Raw genomic sequence first — 19,040 nt, forward strand, 5'->3', positions numbered from 1 at the left:
TCTCCTCCCCATCCTCCTCTTTTCCTCCTCCTTTCCCCCTCATCCTCATCCTCATCTCCCCTCTCTTCCTACTCCTCTCTCCTCCCCCACCTCTTCTTGTCTCTCATTCTTCCTTTCCTCCTTCTCTAATCATTCTTCAATTCTCTTTCTTGTTTCTCTCCTCCTCATCCTTCTCTTATCCTCCCTCATTCTCATCTCATCTCGCCTCTCTTCCTCTTTGTCTCCTCCTCCTCCCTCTTCTCCTCATCCTCCTCTACCTTTTCTTGTCTCTTTGTTTCCTTCTCCGTATCTGATTCTTTTCCTCTCTTTTCCTCCTCATCCTCATCTCATCTCTCCTTTCTTCCTCCTCTTCTTTTCCTCTTTTCCCTACATATTCTTTATCCCTCCTCCTCTTCCTCTTCAGTTCTGGCCCGGGACTGCGACTCAGGTGTGAATTCTGAGCTCTCTTACTTTGTTCACGGCGGCGACTTTGACATCACATCAGGTGGCGTGGTCAGCCCTGCCCGTCGCCTGGACTACGAGCGACCCAATCACATCTACGAGTTCGTGGTGGTTGCGGTGGACGCAGGGACGCCCCCCCGCACCGGCACCGCCTCTGTCCGCATCCGAGTCGCCAATAGCAACGACGAGGCGCCCGTCTTCTCCCAGAGCGCGTAGGATTATTATGTTCTTCTGTTTCCTGCAGTTTTAACTTTCCGTCACCTTTTGAATGAGACTTTCTGTGATGAAGAACACCAGCAGTCTCTGTATCTGTCTCTGTGTCTGTCTCCGTCTCTGTGTCTGTCCCCTGTCGCTGTCTGCGTCTCTCGCCCACAAAGTCGGTCTGCTAATTAAGTTGTTTTTAATTCAGCATCTATTTTTAATCCCGCCGTTCCTTCTCCATCTGTTTTCGCTCCGTCTTCACCTCTTCTCTCACTCCTCTGTCTGTCTCCTTCCCACCTTCTTACTTCATCTCCACTTTGTGTACTTCTTAACTCGTTTCAAACTTTTCTCTGTTCTGTTTTCTCTCCTCATTTCCTCCTCTGGTTTCATCTACTCTCTCTTGTCTCAGTTACAAGACCTTCCTCAGTGAGGATGCTGGTCCGGACACGCTGGTCGCCATCGTTCACGCCAATGACCCGGACGGAGACGCCGTCTCTTATGCCATTACTGGAGGCAACGAGGACAGCAACTTCCTGCTGGACAACCAGAAGGGTGAGAGAACATGGCTGTATTTATAGCAAGCAGTGTTTTGACTTGTGCTGCTGGGCAACAAGAACTCACCTGTCAATCACTGATTCACTGTTCAAACAGAAATGTAACAGACCCTACACAATTGACCTTTCACTAAGCCCCACCCCTCTGCGATGGTGATGAAAGAGTGATTCCAGAGAGAAGCAGACAGAGGGGTCTACGGTCTGTGTTTCAAGGATATATCCAGGATGTCAAACTGACTCAGCAGCAACAACAGGTTAAAAAGACAAAGATAGTTAGAAGCTAAAGCCGAACTATAGGCTACAGATCACAGTTGACTTGGTGTGAACCAGCAGGTTTTTGGAACGTTGCAGAACGGCTCATTGCAAGTAGTTGTTAATTTTGTTGATGAAAACTATGACGAAAACAAGACGATGACAAGCTAAGAAATAGATCTTGATAGTAAAAACTAGAACAAAATCTGTGTTTCATTTTCGTTGACGAGATGTGATGAAAATGTTAATGGTGGACTGTCGGACGTTGAAAGCCGAGAACAGCTGTGCTTGTAGTAAGTTGTAGTGACAGGCTGGTAAACTCCAGTAAATAGTCTGCACCAGGATGTTTGGTTTGGTGCGAGTTGTGAGCTGTAATTCAGCAGTAAATAATCAGCCGTGTGTGTCTTTCTGTGGATGGTGGAGCTGCTGAATGGATTTGTGGAGTTTGTTAGTTGCAGCGGTGGCTGTTAGCAGCTAGCTCCGCTCGCAGCCTCCACAGCTTCACCCCGCAGGACTCCACTCAGTCCGGACTGGAGAAGGTTTGTGGGTTGATGGTGTTTGACAGGCAGGTAGGAGGCTCAGTTATCTGTGAGTGTAGCTGTGCTGTAAGTAAACAGTCTGAACTCAGATCAGTTTTCTCTGACAGAGATCAAAGTTTAGTTTGAATCACCAACTCTGTGAGAGGACACCAGTTTAAACCTCCAGACTAACATGTTGCACATGAAGAAACAAGTTATGTTTCTGCTTCTTAACAGTCACATGGATAAGTCAGAGTTTACAATGAACCTGGGGACAAATCCTAGTTGGCTCACATTAGTTATTTGTTGAGAGCATAAATAGATGTTGAGCTTTTCAGATGATGATCAGTAAGTGTGTGCTCGCAAATCAGCCCTTAAACCTGTCACACACTGCTGGAGACACGACACACACATTATTTTATACAAACTGTCACCTTGATTCTGATTTCTGAGACATGAATCAGCCTCACTGGATTAGTTTAAAGAGAAAAAACATAAAAAACATGACAAAAATGAAGAACTATGAAGATTGAAAATTACTAAAATGTGACTAAAACTAAAACATTTTCATCTCAAGACTGAGACTAAATCTAAAACACGTCTCTGAACTGGACTTCAGGTCTTTGGGCAGAGGTCTTTTGTCGGTCCCAGAGGCCTCTCTTGTGGTCAAGGCCTCGAGGCTCTGCAACAATCTGCCCAAAGAAATCAGGTTGGCCGAGTCAGTGATCTTTCTTAAAGGTGAAGTGTGTAAGATTTAGGCAGATTTGGTGGCGTCTAGCGGTGAGTTGCAGATTGCAACCAGCTAAAACTTCTCTTATTTCACAGTAATCTGAGCAGAAGTTCAGATGACCCAGCGTCACCATCATCGCCTCTAATTAGACAAAAACAGAGGAATTATTATTCACATGTTGTTTGTTAGGGAGGGTAAACACACACATGTACAACACGGTCACTGTTGCACACATACACATACAGCTGCATTCAGATCACAGCACGCACACACACACATACACACACTCACACAGTAAAATGGTTGTTGCTGTGGTAACCAGTATTTGGGGATAAAGCTTGGTAACTTTAACAAGGCCAGTGAACCCCCCGCAACATACACACACAAACACACAAATACATGTGCGTAAATAAATAATAGAAAAAAACATGGATACACACATTTATAATCACTGCAGCTCTGACACACCACTGTCACACATTACATTACATTACACCTGTGGGTATACTGCACAGTGTGTGTGTGTCACAGAGACTTTATGAAGATAAACTTCATGTGCAGCAGCGTGATGCTCCATCATGTTTTGCATGTTTATCTCTGCATGTGTGTGTGTCTTCTCTAAGCCTCGCTGTCACCTTATCACCCAGCATGCACTGCTCCACTGCTCTGCTACACACACACACAAAGACACACACATATGCGTCCATGCACAGATACAAATATGAACATTTGCACATAAATGATATATTAAGACTCACACACACACACAAGCAGCAGATGGCCTTTGGCTCGTTCGGCTGTTCTGCTTTGTCACTTCAAAGCGTTGTGAAGTATTTTCATGTAGATGTGTTCGCTCCCTCCCAGCCGCCGTGTCTCTGTTCATGTTTCTACCAAAGCTGCTTATTTGTTTGTTTGTTTGTTTGCTGCGCTGCTCTGTTACATTAATGTGGAAGTGTTTGTTAGCGCAGAGAAATGTAACATTTGTTTTAGGCCTGAGACAGAATAATGTGGGGTGGGTGTTTTTTTTTTTTAATTTTGTTTTTTGCAGGCTGATGTTTTTTCGACAGTCGTTGCTGGTGACGCAGTGACGACCCACAGGGCTGTGAACATCACAGCATCACTGTGTGTCTGCTGTTTAAACTCAGCGTGGTATTTGTATTTACTGATGCTGTTGAGGCTGGGAAACACCCTCCATCAGATGGAGAGCTGATACAATTAATCAATTAGTCCATTAATAGGAAATTAACCTGCAACAGTTTTGATAAGTGACAAACTGTTTGAGGACATTTTTTAAGCAACAATTGAAGAAAAATTCTGGTTCCAGTCTCTCTGATGTGAATATTTCTAGTTTTCTTGGTTTTCTGTGTCAATAAACTGAATATATTTTTGTTTTGACTGTTGATCCAACAAATCAGGACATCTGAAGATGTCACTCTGGACTCTCCGAACTTTTGATGGATTTTCACAATTTGCCATTTTGCCATCATGAGAATGTTGTAATTTACCTTTACCCAATGCTCATTTTTACTGAGTAGAGCTTGGATGCACCATAGTGTAACTCAATCCAATGTCATGGATGTTTAAAGAGACCTGGATATTTGAAGGCAGGCTCCTGTTAATTCCTATGAGAGTTGCTCAGTGGTGCATGAAGCATTATTTCCACTGTATGAAATTACCCAGATGATCGGCGCTGCTTCCGCATCATTGGGTTTATAAAGCAGGTACATTAGAGACTTACTACCAGCGAGCACGGCCGAGCGGGACAGGGTGGCCAACCTCCACTGACCAAGCAGCTGACTTCTGGTTTAGTGCTCCACTAATTTAAAGGGAAATTTCGGTTTATTTCAACCTGTCTCCTATCGTCCTAAATTTGTTTCAAGTGACTAGTGACATAAAAATAATAGTTAGCATGTTAGCCGTTAGCCTAGATACAGCCGGGGCGCATAGTAGCATCAGACCTGTTAAAACGTGAATGGGCAACCTTCAAGTGCAAAGTTAGTCCACTAAACAAGCTTTTTTTCCATAAGGACCGCCTCATATCGTTAGGATAAATGTCAGAGAACATATAGAAAATGACATGTAAACGTGTTGTCTTACCTTACCAGTGTGCTGCCATGTTTGTTTATCATCTAGCTCTGCTTTCCAAAGCGCGGCCGAAATATATCTCGCGATATATGATGATGCTAAACTAGAAGAAGGCGTCCTTTCCCAAAAAGTGACTCCACGTTATCTCTATCAGAGCAGAGACATGTTATCATTCGTCACCTCCTGGAAGACGGGTTTGTTGTTGTTGATGTCGTTGATTTGCACTTCCTGGGGGCCTGTGCAACCTCCGTCAGCAGTTAATTCAGGCAACCGGCTGCTAACAGCTAACATCAACTAGCTCTCCTCCTGCCGGTGTCAACACAGATTTGTTGTTCGCAATGCAGCATCAATGTGAGGGGCAGCAGTAGCTCAGTCCAGAGGGGCTTGGGTTGGGAACCAGAGGGTCACAGGCTCGCGTACCCGTCCAGACTAAGTATGGAGCGTGGACTGGCAGCTGGAGAGGTGCCAGTCCACCTCCAGAGGTGCCAGAAAAAAATTGAAATTCCCCTCAAAGATAAAGTTTATCTTCTTTGTCTTTACTGCGTCTTTTTGTCCTGATGGCTCTGCTTTTTAGCCTTTGCAGTATTGATGTGACACATCGATGAATGTCTGTCTTCTTGTTTGCAGATAGGCTGATGGCCCAATTCTATTGAAGTCCTATATGTAGTAAAAAAGAACAAACAAAGAAGAAACAGGGTCAAATTTTTGTTGTCTTTATAACACCACTCTTGAAGGTTAGAATTGATGTGTGGATAAGAATCTCCTGAATCTCAGTGCCCCTAAAAAACAAAGTATCTCAGCAAACGTTCCTCTTCTACATAAAATAATGTGAAATCCAAGCAAACACCAGACTGCAAAAATAAAATACTTTCTGGAGCACAAACACTGTTGTGGTTTCATTCTGCAGTTTGTTTTTCATGATGACTTTGAGGGTCTCAGAATAATCAGCAGCTCTTAGGTGTTTTCTCTCCCCTCTTTCTTTTTATTTTCTATTAACTGAAACATATTCTGAGCTTCCACCAAGAGGAGTCTGTTTACTGTAAGCTGTCCTCTGGCAGCAGGAAACACAACAACTCCTCAGTGCCTGTGAACATGAAAATAATTTAAGCCCAAGAAATGTTTGTGTTTCAGAGAAAGTGGAAAACATGAACTTTACCAACAACTAAAACCAGACTTTTGTTGAATACTGTTGTATTTAGTGTTGTAGAGGCCTCCGTCTGAATCCCCTGTGTGTGTGTGTGTGTGTGTGTGTGTGCAGGCATCATCAAGTTGCGGAGGAGTCCCCCTCCGAGGCTCAGGGGGCCGCAGTACGTTCTCAACATCACCGCCACGGACGACAACGCGTCTGGTGGACCGTACCCGCTCAGCAGCTCTGCCCAGGTCATCGTAGGAATCAACGACATCAACAACAACAAACCCGTCTTCCAGGAGGTGACGAATGATAACATGTCTCTGCTCTGATAGAGATAACGTGGGGTCACTTTTTGGGAAAGGACGCCTTCTTCTAGTTTAGCATTAGTTTGTTATTTTAACACTGAGGTTTACAGCACATTAATAGTTCTCAACATTTACTGTGTTTCTCTTTGGATCTGTTTGCGCTCTCAGTGTCAGAACTACAGTGTGAACGCGGTGGTTCTGGAGAACCAGCCACCAGGGACATTTGTCCTGCGTGTCCAAGCCCATGACGCTGACATGGGGGTCAACGGAGAGGTCAAATACGGCATCATGCACAGAGACGGAGTGTCATCCGGGTTCAACATCGATCCTGACACCGGTAAGTTCCATGCTACTGCTACAGGAATGCTGTTTTCTCAAGTTGAAAGTTTCTAACATGGTACCTGTGATTGTCAGGTGTGATCACCACGACAGTGAGTTTCGATAGGGAGCGGCAGAGGGAGTACACGCTGTCGGTGACGGCCACAGATCAGGCCGAGGAGCCGCTCATCGGGATCTGTCAGATCACCGTCCTCATTGCCGACCAGAATGACAACGACCCGAAGTTTGAAAACAGCCGCTACCAGTGTGAGTTTAGTTCTGCTGACATCACTGTGATGCCAGTGTGTTTCTGCTCAGTAGTGCTAAGATTCCAAAATAGTTGGGACGCTGTATAAAACGTAGGTCTGACCCCGATAGTCAACCAAATGTTAGTTGATCACAAAGGTCATTAATTTTAAGATTTAAGATTTCATTGGTCGCTGTGTCGCAGAAGAAAAAAACTATTAGGAGCCGCAGGAAATCCAAAGTGTGGGATCATTTTGAGAAGGTGAAGGACGAACCCAAGGTGATATGTAAACTCATCTTCATTGGTCGACTACAAACATGACGTATCATCTGAAACATGGAAGTAGCTACATGCCCATTAGCCCACAGCGTCATTAACAGGCGGCTCGCTCAGTGTGTGACGTGCACTTGGAGATAAAATATAGGCCTATATTAACGAAGGTTCATTAGTACGGTTTTGTCAACTAATGGCCCTAAATGCTGACTATTGGTCAACTAGAAAATTCTAGTCGACAGTTTCAAGGGGCAGCCCTAGTGAAATGTAAATAAAAATAGAATGCAATGATCTACAAATCCTTTTCAATCTATATCCAGCTGAATACAGTACAAAGACATGACTCTTAAAGCTATGGTCTACGTTTAGAAAGATTGATCATTATTATTAACATCATTTAGATGGTGGTTATGGCCCAATAGTGCTAGCTACACAATGTGAAGAGCAAAAGGAACCAAAAAAATCCATTCTCTCTGGCGGCTGCAGGCCTGCAAAGAAATTGACCAATCACAGCCATCCGGTCCGCATGGCAGTTACTCCTTGCTCAAATTTGCACTCTCTCTTTCTCACCCTCTGTCCAATCCCCTCGTTCCATTTTGACACTCCTCTGCTCCTCGTCCCGCCTCCCGTGTGTGTGTGGGGGATTCTTTCATTCTGAATTTGATGTCTGCATCACATTCCAAAAAAGTTGTTACAGGGGCCACGGAAAACTGTAAAAGTTCTTGAATGCTCAAAGAACACCTGTTTGGAACATTCCACAGGTTAACTGGTAACTGATGACAGTATCATTATTGGATATGAAAGGAGGCATCCTCAAAAGGTTTGACTGTTCACAAGCAAAGACGGTCAACAATAAATGTCTTGTCTTTGGACTGTACTCGATTGAATATAGGTCAAAAAAGATTTGCAAATCATTGCACTTTGTTTTAAGTTTTGCACAGTGTACTGACAATGCCACTGCTACTATTTCTGCTAGCTTACTTCAGCTAGCTACTGCTATTATTGCTGTGATTACTGCACTGCACTGCATTACTGATAACTGTTGCTGGTGCTGCTACCTCAACTACTATCATTGCTCCTACTACTACTGCAACCTCTACTGCTGCTACTACAGCCGCTTCACCTGCTGTAACTTCTACTGGTGCTAGTATTTCTACTACTCCTGGGGTTGTCATTGCATCACTGCATGACTATCACTGCTACTTGTACTGTCACCACTGCAGTATACAGATCGTCCAGAAGCAGTTTTCTGTCTCTGATGTTCATGGGGTAGATTTTTTTCATCTTGTGCATCAGATAATGTGAAACAAGGTAGTGACACACTCAGGGTTAAAAGGTTCCTTCACCTCTGGAGTCGCCCACGCTAACATCTGTGTACGCACACTGTCCTCTTGCTGTGCAACAGGAACGTTGCTGTGTGTGTGTGTGTTTGGAGGAACCAGGTGAAATGTGGAGACGGTCTGTTTGTCATCATCTATCAATCTGCATCCTTGTAATCCTGGAAAGCTCTTAAGACTGATGAAATATTCGCCGCCGCCTCCCACGGGTCGGTGTTTGTTTACTACGTGTGCAAATATGTGTTTTGATAAGCGTCGTGTCAGAAGTTCTCCTCGTCAGATTAGGGAAACACACAGAGTGGCTCATTAACTATTTAACAGGCAGATTGAAATGTTTCTGGGACACGCATTCATTTACAACTGGTGTGTGTGTGTGTGTGTGTGTGTGTGTGTGTTGGGGGGTTTCCTGCACAGCGGAGGAAGTGTGCTGGAAACCACCTCTGTTCAGCCTGCTTGTTGTTTATCTTTCGGTCTTTATTGACAAACATTAGAATCAATATTTTGGATGAAGTGAAAAATAGTTCGGATTGACTGTTGACTGTTGGTATTTACGTCACATTTGCACGTTGTTTGAACATTATTATATAGCAGATACATTAATGTCAATTAATATTCCCGCCCCCTTCTGCGACCCCTAACACGACACATTCTCACTCTGACCTCGTCACATATTGACATTGGTCATGGACTTTCCACGTCGAGATATGACGTGCAGCGTACCCTGGTTACATTGAGTTTGTGACAAAACGTTTTTCTGACATGCCTCCACTGTGAGCAAAGAATCCAAAAAGGGAGGACATTTGTTGTAAATTAAAGTAATCAGGGTCTGTATTTAACAACAGCACATACATATCAAAACATGCATTTACAATCTCTCACACAGCTCGTGCAGTATAATCCAAGTCTCCTATCATATGTTCAAAGCTTCCCAAAATGATGGATTTTTGCTAAAAGGTAAGGGCCTGTGTCCATGTAGTGTTTTTTTTTCCAGCACCAGCGTCTATTTTCAGAGCGTTCCGCCTTTTATTGTGCTGCTCTGAGCTCTAAGTTTACAATCCATGAACTTTTCAGCTCGGTGACTGTCTACTGTCACAACAAAGACAGAAAAGCTCATTTTTGTGAGCAGATCGGCAGACAGAAACTAGATGTTGCTGGTGAGCATTTGGCTTTTATCAACATTCCCTTTGTAAGCTTGATGTTGACTGTGTAGTCAACCCTCTGTTCACGTAGCATTGCATTAGCTGACTAGCTAACGTTAGTGTCAAGATATTGTTGTCACAGACAAACTCATATGGAGCACATCGTTAACGCTGTCCCTGCCACTGCCGAGATTTTCTGTAATTTATGACAGAACGCTTCCCCGCCATTGACGTGTTTTATCTGTTATAAGATAGGGGGCGCTGTTACACATCTTATGAAACAGAACAGCACAGCCGTGTCCAAAAACAAACGAAGAAGAAGATCCGCTGGCAACCAGAGGAAGAAGATGTTAACAGAGGAGATGTAGTATCTTGTATACTGCACAAAAATGGACGACGGAAATGTTTACGGTTGCGCACATTTCCACTTTCCACACTTCCTGTTTTGATCTACGTTCGGAATCCGATTTGGACGAAGAAGCAAATGAGAAAATGCACAGATTCAGGTGTCAGTAAATAAGATAGGATAGACTGTTTTTTGTGTATAAAAACAGAAAGACTGTTTTTTAGTTTTATGTAGATACTGTTGACATAGAGCAAATTATTCTGCGGGTCTTGAGAGATCAATGAATATGATCAAAAATGCTGGCGGTGGCTGAAAACTTAAAAATAATACCCGTTAATAGTAGTCGTTTTAAAAAATGTTTAAAAAAAGAAAAGCAATGGGTTGAAGGGCTCCCCGGCACCCTGCCACCACCTTTCTGCTGAAGAAAAACGCTATGTGGACGCAGACACTGACGATTTAAAACACATCATTACAATCAGTCTCACAGACGGACGAGTAGTGTGCTCTTGAACGCTGCTTGTTGGAAAGCACAAGCAGAGCTCAAATGCACACACAAGTGCCCACCTGGCTCAGATCAGCTGTGACTTTAACACCTTAACAATGAGTTTTAAATAGATACTTATTGTTAAATGTTATAATGTGAAATAATTAGAGCAACAACGGACAGAAACTTCCAAACAATAGCACAAGTGTGTGTAGAAGTAAACTGAGGGAGGGCAGTAAATCCTGTTCGCTGTTGTGGATTGTTTCAGTTGTTTCTCAGGGAGGCTCGTTGGACTCAGCAGGATCTGACGGGATTATTCAGTAGAAATGTATTCAGAGACCCACAAATGTCAAAAGGACATTATTATTGACATAATGCTTGAAATGCAGTATTACAGAGGGAAATGTGCGGCGGACCTCCTCCTCTCTGCTGCTTGTTTTTGTTGTCTGATCAGCACTGACGCTCATCACAGTCAGCAGGATTGGAGGTTATATTCATAAATTTGAAAATGCAGCTGTTGACGTTGCAGAGTGAGACCCAGAAATGACAAAATGAGGTGACACACTGCTGACACGACACAACGCCATGCTGCCATTATTATAATATCTGCTTACCATCACAGAACATGATGTTTCATTGTGTTCAGGCACATTAATACAGGTCAGTGTTCACGCTTCAGACACCATGCAGCTTCAGTCAGAATATGAATATGAGTTGTAGCCGATGCATGTGGACACGATGGATATCTGATGGAGACGTGTCACGTGACAAAGCACAGAATTATAAACTTTTAAAGGCATCTAGTAATTCAAAAAAAAAGTGTTTGAAGTAACATTACCTGCAGAAGCCAAGCCAGTAGTAGTGGTTGTGGAGGGACCAGTAGTACCAGTGGTCATAGTACAAATAATAGTGACAGTAGCAGTCAAAGTACTGCAGTACCAGTAGTATTTTGTCCCCTCCCTGATCGTTCATGTCTTTTTCTCTCAGACTTCCTGCGAGAGGACACTCCAGTAGGAACTAGCTTCCTGCGAGCGGCAGCGCACGATGACGACCAAGGGAGCAACGCGGCCATCACCTACTCCCTGTCCAATCAGAAGCCAGCGTACCTGCACATCAACCCCAGTACTGGCTGGATTTACGTCAACCACCCCATCTCACAGGTCAGAGACAGACACACCCGACTTTACTGACGTGTCCTTGATGTGCTAAAATGTCCACACATTTTAAAAATCTCTTCACGCTCAGAAAATGTCCTCACTTTGGCAAAATGTCCCCACTATATCAAAATGTCCCCACTTTCACAAAATCTCCCCACTATATCAAAATGTCCCCACTTTAACAAAATGTCCCCACTTTGGCAAAATGTCCCCACTATATCAAAATGTCCCCACTTTAACAAAATGTCCCCACTTTGGCAAAATGTCCCCACTATATCAAAATGTCCCCACTTTACAGAATGTCCCCACTTTATCAAAATGTCCCCACTTTACAGAATGTCCCCACTTTATCAAAATGTCCCCACTTTACAAAATGTCCCCACTTTATCAAAATGTCCTCACTTTATCAAAAATGTCCCCACTTTATCAAAATGCCCCCACTTTACAAAATGTCCCCATTTTAACAAAATGTCCTCACTTTATCAAAATGTCCCCACTTTAACAAAATGTCTTCACTTTAACAAAATGTCCCCACTTTGGCAAAATGTCCCCACTTTCACAAAATCTCCCCACTTTAACAAAATGTCCCCACTTTGGCAAAATGTCCCCACTATATCAAAATGTCCCCACTTTACAGAATGTCCCCACTTTATCAAAATGTCCCCACTTTACAAAATGTCCCCACTTTATCAAAATGTCCTCACTTTATCAAAAATGTCCCCACTTTACAAAATGTCCCCACTTTAACAAAATGTCCTCACTTTATCAAAATGTCCTCACTTTAACAAAATGTCCCCACTTTGGCAAAATGCCCCCACTTTAACAAAATGTCCTCACTTTAACAAAATGTCCCCACTTTATCAAAATATCCCCACTTTGGCAAAATGTCCCCACTATAGCAAAATGTCCCCACTTTGGCAAAATGTCCCCACTTTGGCAAAATGTCCTCACTTTAACAAAATGTCCCCACTATATCAACATGTCCCCACTATATCAACATGTCCCCACTTTAACAAAATGTCCCCACTTTAACAAAATGTCCTCACTTTATCAAAATGTCCCCACTTTAACAAAATGTCCTCACTTTGACAAAATGTTCCCGCTTTATCAAAATGTCCCCACTTTGGCAAAATGTCCCCACTTTATCAAAATGTCCTCACTTTATCAAAATGTCTTCACTTTAACAAAATGTCCCCACTTTGGCAAAATGTCCCCACTTTAACAAAATGTCCTCACTTTCACAAAATGTCAAAAGTTTGTATTCACCTGCACTGGATAGAAAATGATCAATACCATGATGTTACTGTGTCGGGGTCACAGGGTGGAGGTTGTGTTTCCACGGCAGCAGCTGTTGTGTTGTTTCCTCTGTGAGGAGAATAAAAGTCTGTCGTCTTTAATGTTTAACGATCGTCACAATTGTGTTTGTGTGTTTTCTTCTTTGTACAATCTCACAAAGTGAAACTGAAAATCCACGAGGAAGTGAATCTGTCAGTTGTTCAACAAACGTCTGATATGAATGATGCCGACTCTTCTTCTTCTTCTTCTTCTTCTGTGCCTGTCGTCTCATCTCTGTTCTTCTTCTCTGCCTCTCACTGCCACTGATCTTTTAAACGACACTTCAGTCAATAATTTACCAAAGGCAGATTCAGCGCTGCCGTCTTTCTTTATTCACTTTTTAAGAACAAACCAAGAGATCAACAGTGTTTCCGTCTTCTCTGTTTTAATATTTACTTATTTTACAAACGCTGAGTGGCCTCTCATGGCTGTCAGACAGCAGCAAGATCATTAAAATCTGATTCTGATGATAACAAGCTCAAGTTTGGGTCACAAACTTTATGATTTTTTTTTTAATTTGTTCCTGCAGTTTCATAAAAGTCAGGAAAGGTGACTGGACAAATATTCTCTCCAGGATCTGACGCTGTGACCTCTGACCTCTGAAATGAAAGATAAAAGAAGCAGCTCTCATTAACAGCTCACCTGAAGACGTTCCCTCAGTTTGTTCAGTGACCTTTGTCGTTCCCTACAGACGTCCAGGATCAACCAGCAGATCGTGGCGTCAGACGGAGGGAACCGCAGCAGCTCTGTGGAGCTGACAGTCATCATTACAAATGTCCACAACCAGCCGCCGCACTGGGAGCAGCCTGAGTACTGGGTCACCGTGCCAGAAAACACCGTACGAGATGCCAAGATAGTGGTGAGTAACATGACGCTGAGCAGGAAGATGAAACACTAAACAAGGACTTTCTTTGATGCAGAGCAGCATTCGAGACAGTTTGGTGAATTTGTAAAGAGATATATAAACTAGCATGTTGCGATGAAGTGCTGTACTCAGTGAGGAAATACTTTTCCAGGATGAGCTGAGCAACACAGCAACATGAGACAGTTTATGACTCTTACAGCAAAACTGACATCCTGAAGAAAATGTTGGTATTGTTTCTGCAAAGCACAGGAATGTTCCATTTGTACTTTTTCAGATGTATCATATCAACGTTTCTAAAGTGATGTAGTTTATGAGCTGACTTTGTCATCAGGAGGTGGAGGGGGATGGTGGATGACATTTAGGCGAGACGCCTGCCAAGCTGCAGACCACTGTTTGACTGTCTAACAACAAAACTGTTTGTTTTTTGGTGAGACATTGTTATGTTTCCAGCTGCTTTTTAGCCACAAAACATAGGTGTTTTTAACTGCAGGGATAGTGGCAGGAAAAGTAGTCATGGCAGTTTTTTACTGAGACGTTTCCAGTGGGGATTGTGCCCCCAAAACTGGGTATTTTAAGCTAAAACGTGATCTTTTCGTAATCATAACCAAGTACTTTTTGTGCCTAAACGTAACCATTGTTTTAACTTAAAATTTCAACACAGTGCTACATCACTGGCTCGCAACCTCGGGGTCTCGACTTCCACTGGGCATTCACCCAAGCTTCACGGGGGATTGTAAGACCTTCTTGATTTTAAAGGGTTTCAGAAAACTTTTAAGACTAAGCAGACCAAAACTCTCTCCACTCATTTTTGTAAAGAAAACTACATGAAATTGTTATTTTTTCAAGTTTATAATGTTATTCAAGATATCAACATTTAAAAAATTCTCACAGTATAACACTTCGTGTTTGCACGGAGACGAGTCAACTGGAAGTTCATTCATTCCGATTGGAATCTCTGTGATATCTGATGTGCGGGTGAAACTCCTCCCCTCTGTAATATTTCGGTCTGGAGTTTGCCTCGAGTACGTGAAAAAATTTTATCCAAGTCGATTAATTGATTTGTCATATGGTCTCTCCGACACCCACTGCAAAAGTTAAAATTTTTAACTTTTGCAGTGGGTGTCGGAGAGACCATATGACAGTGTGCTAGCTTCACGAAATGGCTGCTGACGAGCTAACAGGCTGTTTCCTTGAATTCAGTTCCCTATGCTGATTGTCAAATGAGTTTGTCTGATTGAAAAAATAATGCATTCTAATCTAGTTTTAACGCATTGTGAATCTGAGTAAAGTTATTCTGCTAAAATATGGTTATACATTATATACAGTCAGATCGTCTTAATGACTCATTCAGTGCTTCATACGTCTTTTTAATAAAATACATCACAAGTCATGCTCCGTACCTGGTAGGCCAACATCATCACTGATGTGTTTCTATGCAGTATGGGTCCTGTTTTTGTCCCAGTGATGTTCACAGCACATTATCCAAACTACTCCTGAGCTGAGAGACTTACACAGTTGCACAGAATCCCTTAAAAACTCATTTACTGCATTGAAATTAATTTTACAGCAGTAAAAGTTTCCATGGATGTTTTTTGTTTGTTTGGACTCATGCTTGTGACGCCTGCTATCGTCTCACAAAGTTGGCGTATAGTTAGATGGTAAAAAAAAAAATGGCAGAGGAGAAGAAGACGACAAGAAAACCGTACTGATCAGAGGAGGAAAAGATTAAACCTCTGAAGGAATACAATCATAGAAAGAACAAACTACAGTAAATTTGATCCCAAAATACCAGAAAACACAAAATGATTGTAGGAAGAAGCAACAAAGTTAATTCAGTCAAATCTAAAGTGAAAAATCAAAAGCTATTGTTGTTGTGCCTTAAATATAATATGAAATTTCCATAAAATGTGTCACTTTGTCAGTTTAGTCAATAAATAGAAAAGGGGTCCATTGAGGAAAAAGGTTTGGAACCACTGCACTATATAATAAAGTACAAAAGTATCTGTGATTTGCAGAAACATATGATGTCAACATTTAATGACAGGCGCACGCAGACAGACTCATATATCCAAGTCAATTAATTGATTAGTCAAAAGAAAAGAAAAATGAATCAGTGACTTTTCAAACAAAAATGCAGAACATGTCCTGCCCTCCCAGATGTGATGATTTGCTGCTTTCTTTGTCAGATATTACAGTAAACTGGGAATCTTAAAGTTTTGGACTGAGCAAGCAAACTGAAAACACAAGGCCGTGGGGTCTTCATGCAAAATTACGCAGCCCTCGCTTTACGGCGGCTGTGATCTCCTTCTGAAGGTCTAAAATACTGCAGGTTGCCTCAGAAGTTGCTGATCAAGTGACTGAAGCTCGTCTTCCTCCTCTGATCATTGTAACCAGTTCTGAGATGTGGAGAGGAGTGCGACACGAGCGAGGGAGGAAGAAGACGTGGAAAAGAGAGGAATATTTAAATTTCCTGCAGGAGTTCTCTCTCGTTTACATCCTCCCTCACATCTGTGCACAGCACCCCGAGGAGGCTTGAAACGCTCTTTCTTCTTCTCCATCCCTCTCTCCTCACTGTCCTCCATCCATCTTTTCCTCCCTCTTTCCCTCTCTGTCTCTCTCGGTGTCAGCACGTTTAGCCGAGCGCTTCAAAACATTTTCTGCCGAGCAAACAACAAACCCACCCCGAGTCTGTCTCACCTGACTCCCTCCAACCAACACACACACACACACACACACACACACACACGCTTGGTTTGCTTGTATACCTCTGGTAATTTTTCCCTCTTTTGATCCCTCCATCCTAATTTGCTCTCTTTTCCTAAGCCGCTGGTTTAGAAGGTGGAGGAGTTTTTTCCCTCCAGCTGCTCGATTTCATGGAGGTTAGTCAGTTTTCAAACAGTTGTAGGGTGTGTGTGTGTGTGTGTGTGTGTGTAATCCTATGTAAGCCTGTGTGTGCTTGAGTGTGTACTTGTCTGTGCTGTATTTAATCCTTCCTCCTCCTCCTGTTCGTCCCCTCGTCATCACTGAGAAGACAGATAGACTGATGATAGTGATGATGATGATGATGGTGGTGGTGGTGGTGGTGTGGATGATGGTGGTGGTGGTGGTGGTGGTGATGGGAGGCTCTCCCACCCACAGCTCCATCTGTCAGAGATGATTGACAGGATGGAGAGATAATTACACCTGCTGTCGGAGCATCACAATGGACTCTCATCACCTCTGAAAAACAGACGCCTAATTACTGTGTTTAACCTGACAGAGGCTGTGTGATGGAGGGAGGGAGGAGGAAGAAGGGAAGAGGAGGGGGAGAAGGGGGGAGGAGGGGGAGATGACTCTGTGGGCTCAAGTATTTCAATTTACCAACACAAGTGTCACCAGTAGGAAAGACTTCAATCAGAGCCCACATCTGACTGGCACTACATCATCATGAGTCGGCTCTCCTCACCGTGCTCCTTCCTGAGGGAAACAGTCCAGTGTTTAATGTAGATAACATGTAAAGAGGAAGTTGAAACATGTCTTCAAATTTCTACTTTAAACAAATGGGTTAAAACTAATAAAGCAAGCCAAAGAGCCGCTGTATATAAAGTAATCTCCGATTTGTTTTCCAGACATTTTGTAAAAATGACAGAAGACAGCAGCTCAGACTTTGGCTCTAAGCTATGTGTGAGACTGGCATCGCCAATTCAGTGTTTCCCTTTTAGGGGAAAGAAACACGCTGTTAGAGAGGAACAGGAAACTGCCGAAAAGCTGTTGTGCGGGGGGTTAAGGCACATAATACACAAAAGAATTAAGGGTGCTTCCACTCCTGCCCTGTTTGGTTCGGTTTGCAGTGCGGTTCGTTTGGGCAGGTGTGAACACAGTAATCACACTGGAGATCATGTTGTAGGGCTCTGGTAGTGCTCCTCCTGGTCCTCCTCACACAAAGGAGCAGATACCGGTCCTGCTGCTGGGGTGATGCCCTTCTACGGCCCTGTCCAGCTCTCCTCATGTAGCGGGCGGTCTCCTGGTGTCTCCTCCATGCTCTTGAGACTGTGCTGGGAGACACAGCAAACCTTCTTGTGCCATCCTGGAGGAGCTGGACTACCTGTGCAACCTGACTGGGCTGCAGGTACGGCCTCATGCTACCAGCAGTGCCAAGGACACTAGCAGAAGACCAAACTAGAGAAGAATCAGTCAGGAAGGATCAGGAGAGAGCAACTGTCTGTGGACACCACATGTAAAACCATTCCCTTGTTGGGGGTTGTCTTGCTTTTGCCTCTCCATTGCACCTGTTGTCACTTTGATTTGCACCAAAGTAGCTGAAACTGATTCACAATTACTTGTGCTTCCTGAATGGACACATTGATATCCCTGAAGTTTAACTGACTTGCTCCAGCAACACTCACTTTAATGGTGACGTAGTACTGATAAGAAACAGCATCAGTGTTTTTGGTACCGACGTACTGAAATGATTTAGACACATGTTTGATGCAGCCAATTAACACGTTACAATTTCCAAAACTGACGGCCCCATTTCTCTTCTTCCGCCCCCCTCATCCTCCCTCCTTCCTCTCCTCTGCTGTGTTAATTGCACTGAGGAGGAACTGTTGTTTTAAATTTAGCAGCGTTAATAAGGTTTGTTAATTACATTGTTAACGAGGTGGAGGGAGGGAGGCGCTGCAGAGGTGGGAGCTGCTGCGTGTGTGTTTCATAACCGTCTCATCATCAGCTGACTTCCTCCTGTTTGCTGTTTCTTCTTCCTGTCCATGTTCTCTGCCGCTGACTTACTGATCATGTAGTGTTTTTTTTCATAATTAAGAAATATATTTCATAAGTAGCATTAGAACAACAATGAATGCATGTCAGGAGTGTTTTTGCTCACTCTGTGCCTGCTCAGTGATGAAACAGCCACAAGCTGAACCTTAGCTAACGTGTTGGCAAAGATTCTCAGTCATCCACGTCATGGTAATGTCAAGTGTAGTGTTAAGAGTTTCACCTCTCATCCAAGAGGCTTCTTCAGTTCACTTCATGAACTTAGTCAATGCCTAAACACAAACAACACAAGCATAGATCAGTCGCATTCCTTTTATTCAAAACACAACTAGATGCATGTAAAAGTGTGTCAATCAGACGTGTTAACAGTGACATTAAATTTAACATGGACGGTCAATAAATTTCTTGGCCTGAAAAAAGAAACACAGTAACAGAATCAGTAGTTTCAGTATAAAACCACTTCCCTTGTCGCTGACGCCCCCTTCAGCCGACAGCTAACTGTTTGAGTCTGACAGGATGATCTGTATCATCACACTCCGCACCAGCAGCACCAGTTGAGAACGATCTGC

The 19,040-nt window shown here is 43.2% G+C and overlaps 1 protein-coding gene across 1 annotated transcript in view; it reads left to right on the forward strand.

Moving 5' to 3' along the window:
• LOC117266070 (neural-cadherin) overlaps positions 1–19,040 on the forward strand; it is a 176,120-nt gene that overhangs the window by 92,120 nt on the left and 64,960 nt on the right. Inside the window, exons 6-12 of the mRNA XM_033641015.2 lie at positions 404–653; positions 1,052–1,194; positions 6,040–6,212; positions 6,387–6,555; positions 6,633–6,803; positions 11,350–11,522; positions 13,546–13,713. Coding sequence (XP_033496906.2) covers positions 404–653; positions 1,052–1,194; positions 6,040–6,212; positions 6,387–6,555; positions 6,633–6,803; positions 11,350–11,522; positions 13,546–13,713 — 1,247 coding nt within the window. The remainder of the gene's footprint in view (positions 1–403; positions 654–1,051; positions 1,195–6,039; positions 6,213–6,386; positions 6,556–6,632; positions 6,804–11,349; positions 11,523–13,545; positions 13,714–19,040) is intronic.

The sequence above is a fragment of the Epinephelus lanceolatus genome, chromosome 10 (genome assembly GCF_041903045.1).
Source record: "Epinephelus lanceolatus isolate andai-2023 chromosome 10, ASM4190304v1, whole genome shotgun sequence".
Lineage (NCBI taxonomy): Eukaryota > Metazoa > Chordata > Actinopteri > Perciformes > Serranidae > Epinephelus > Epinephelus lanceolatus.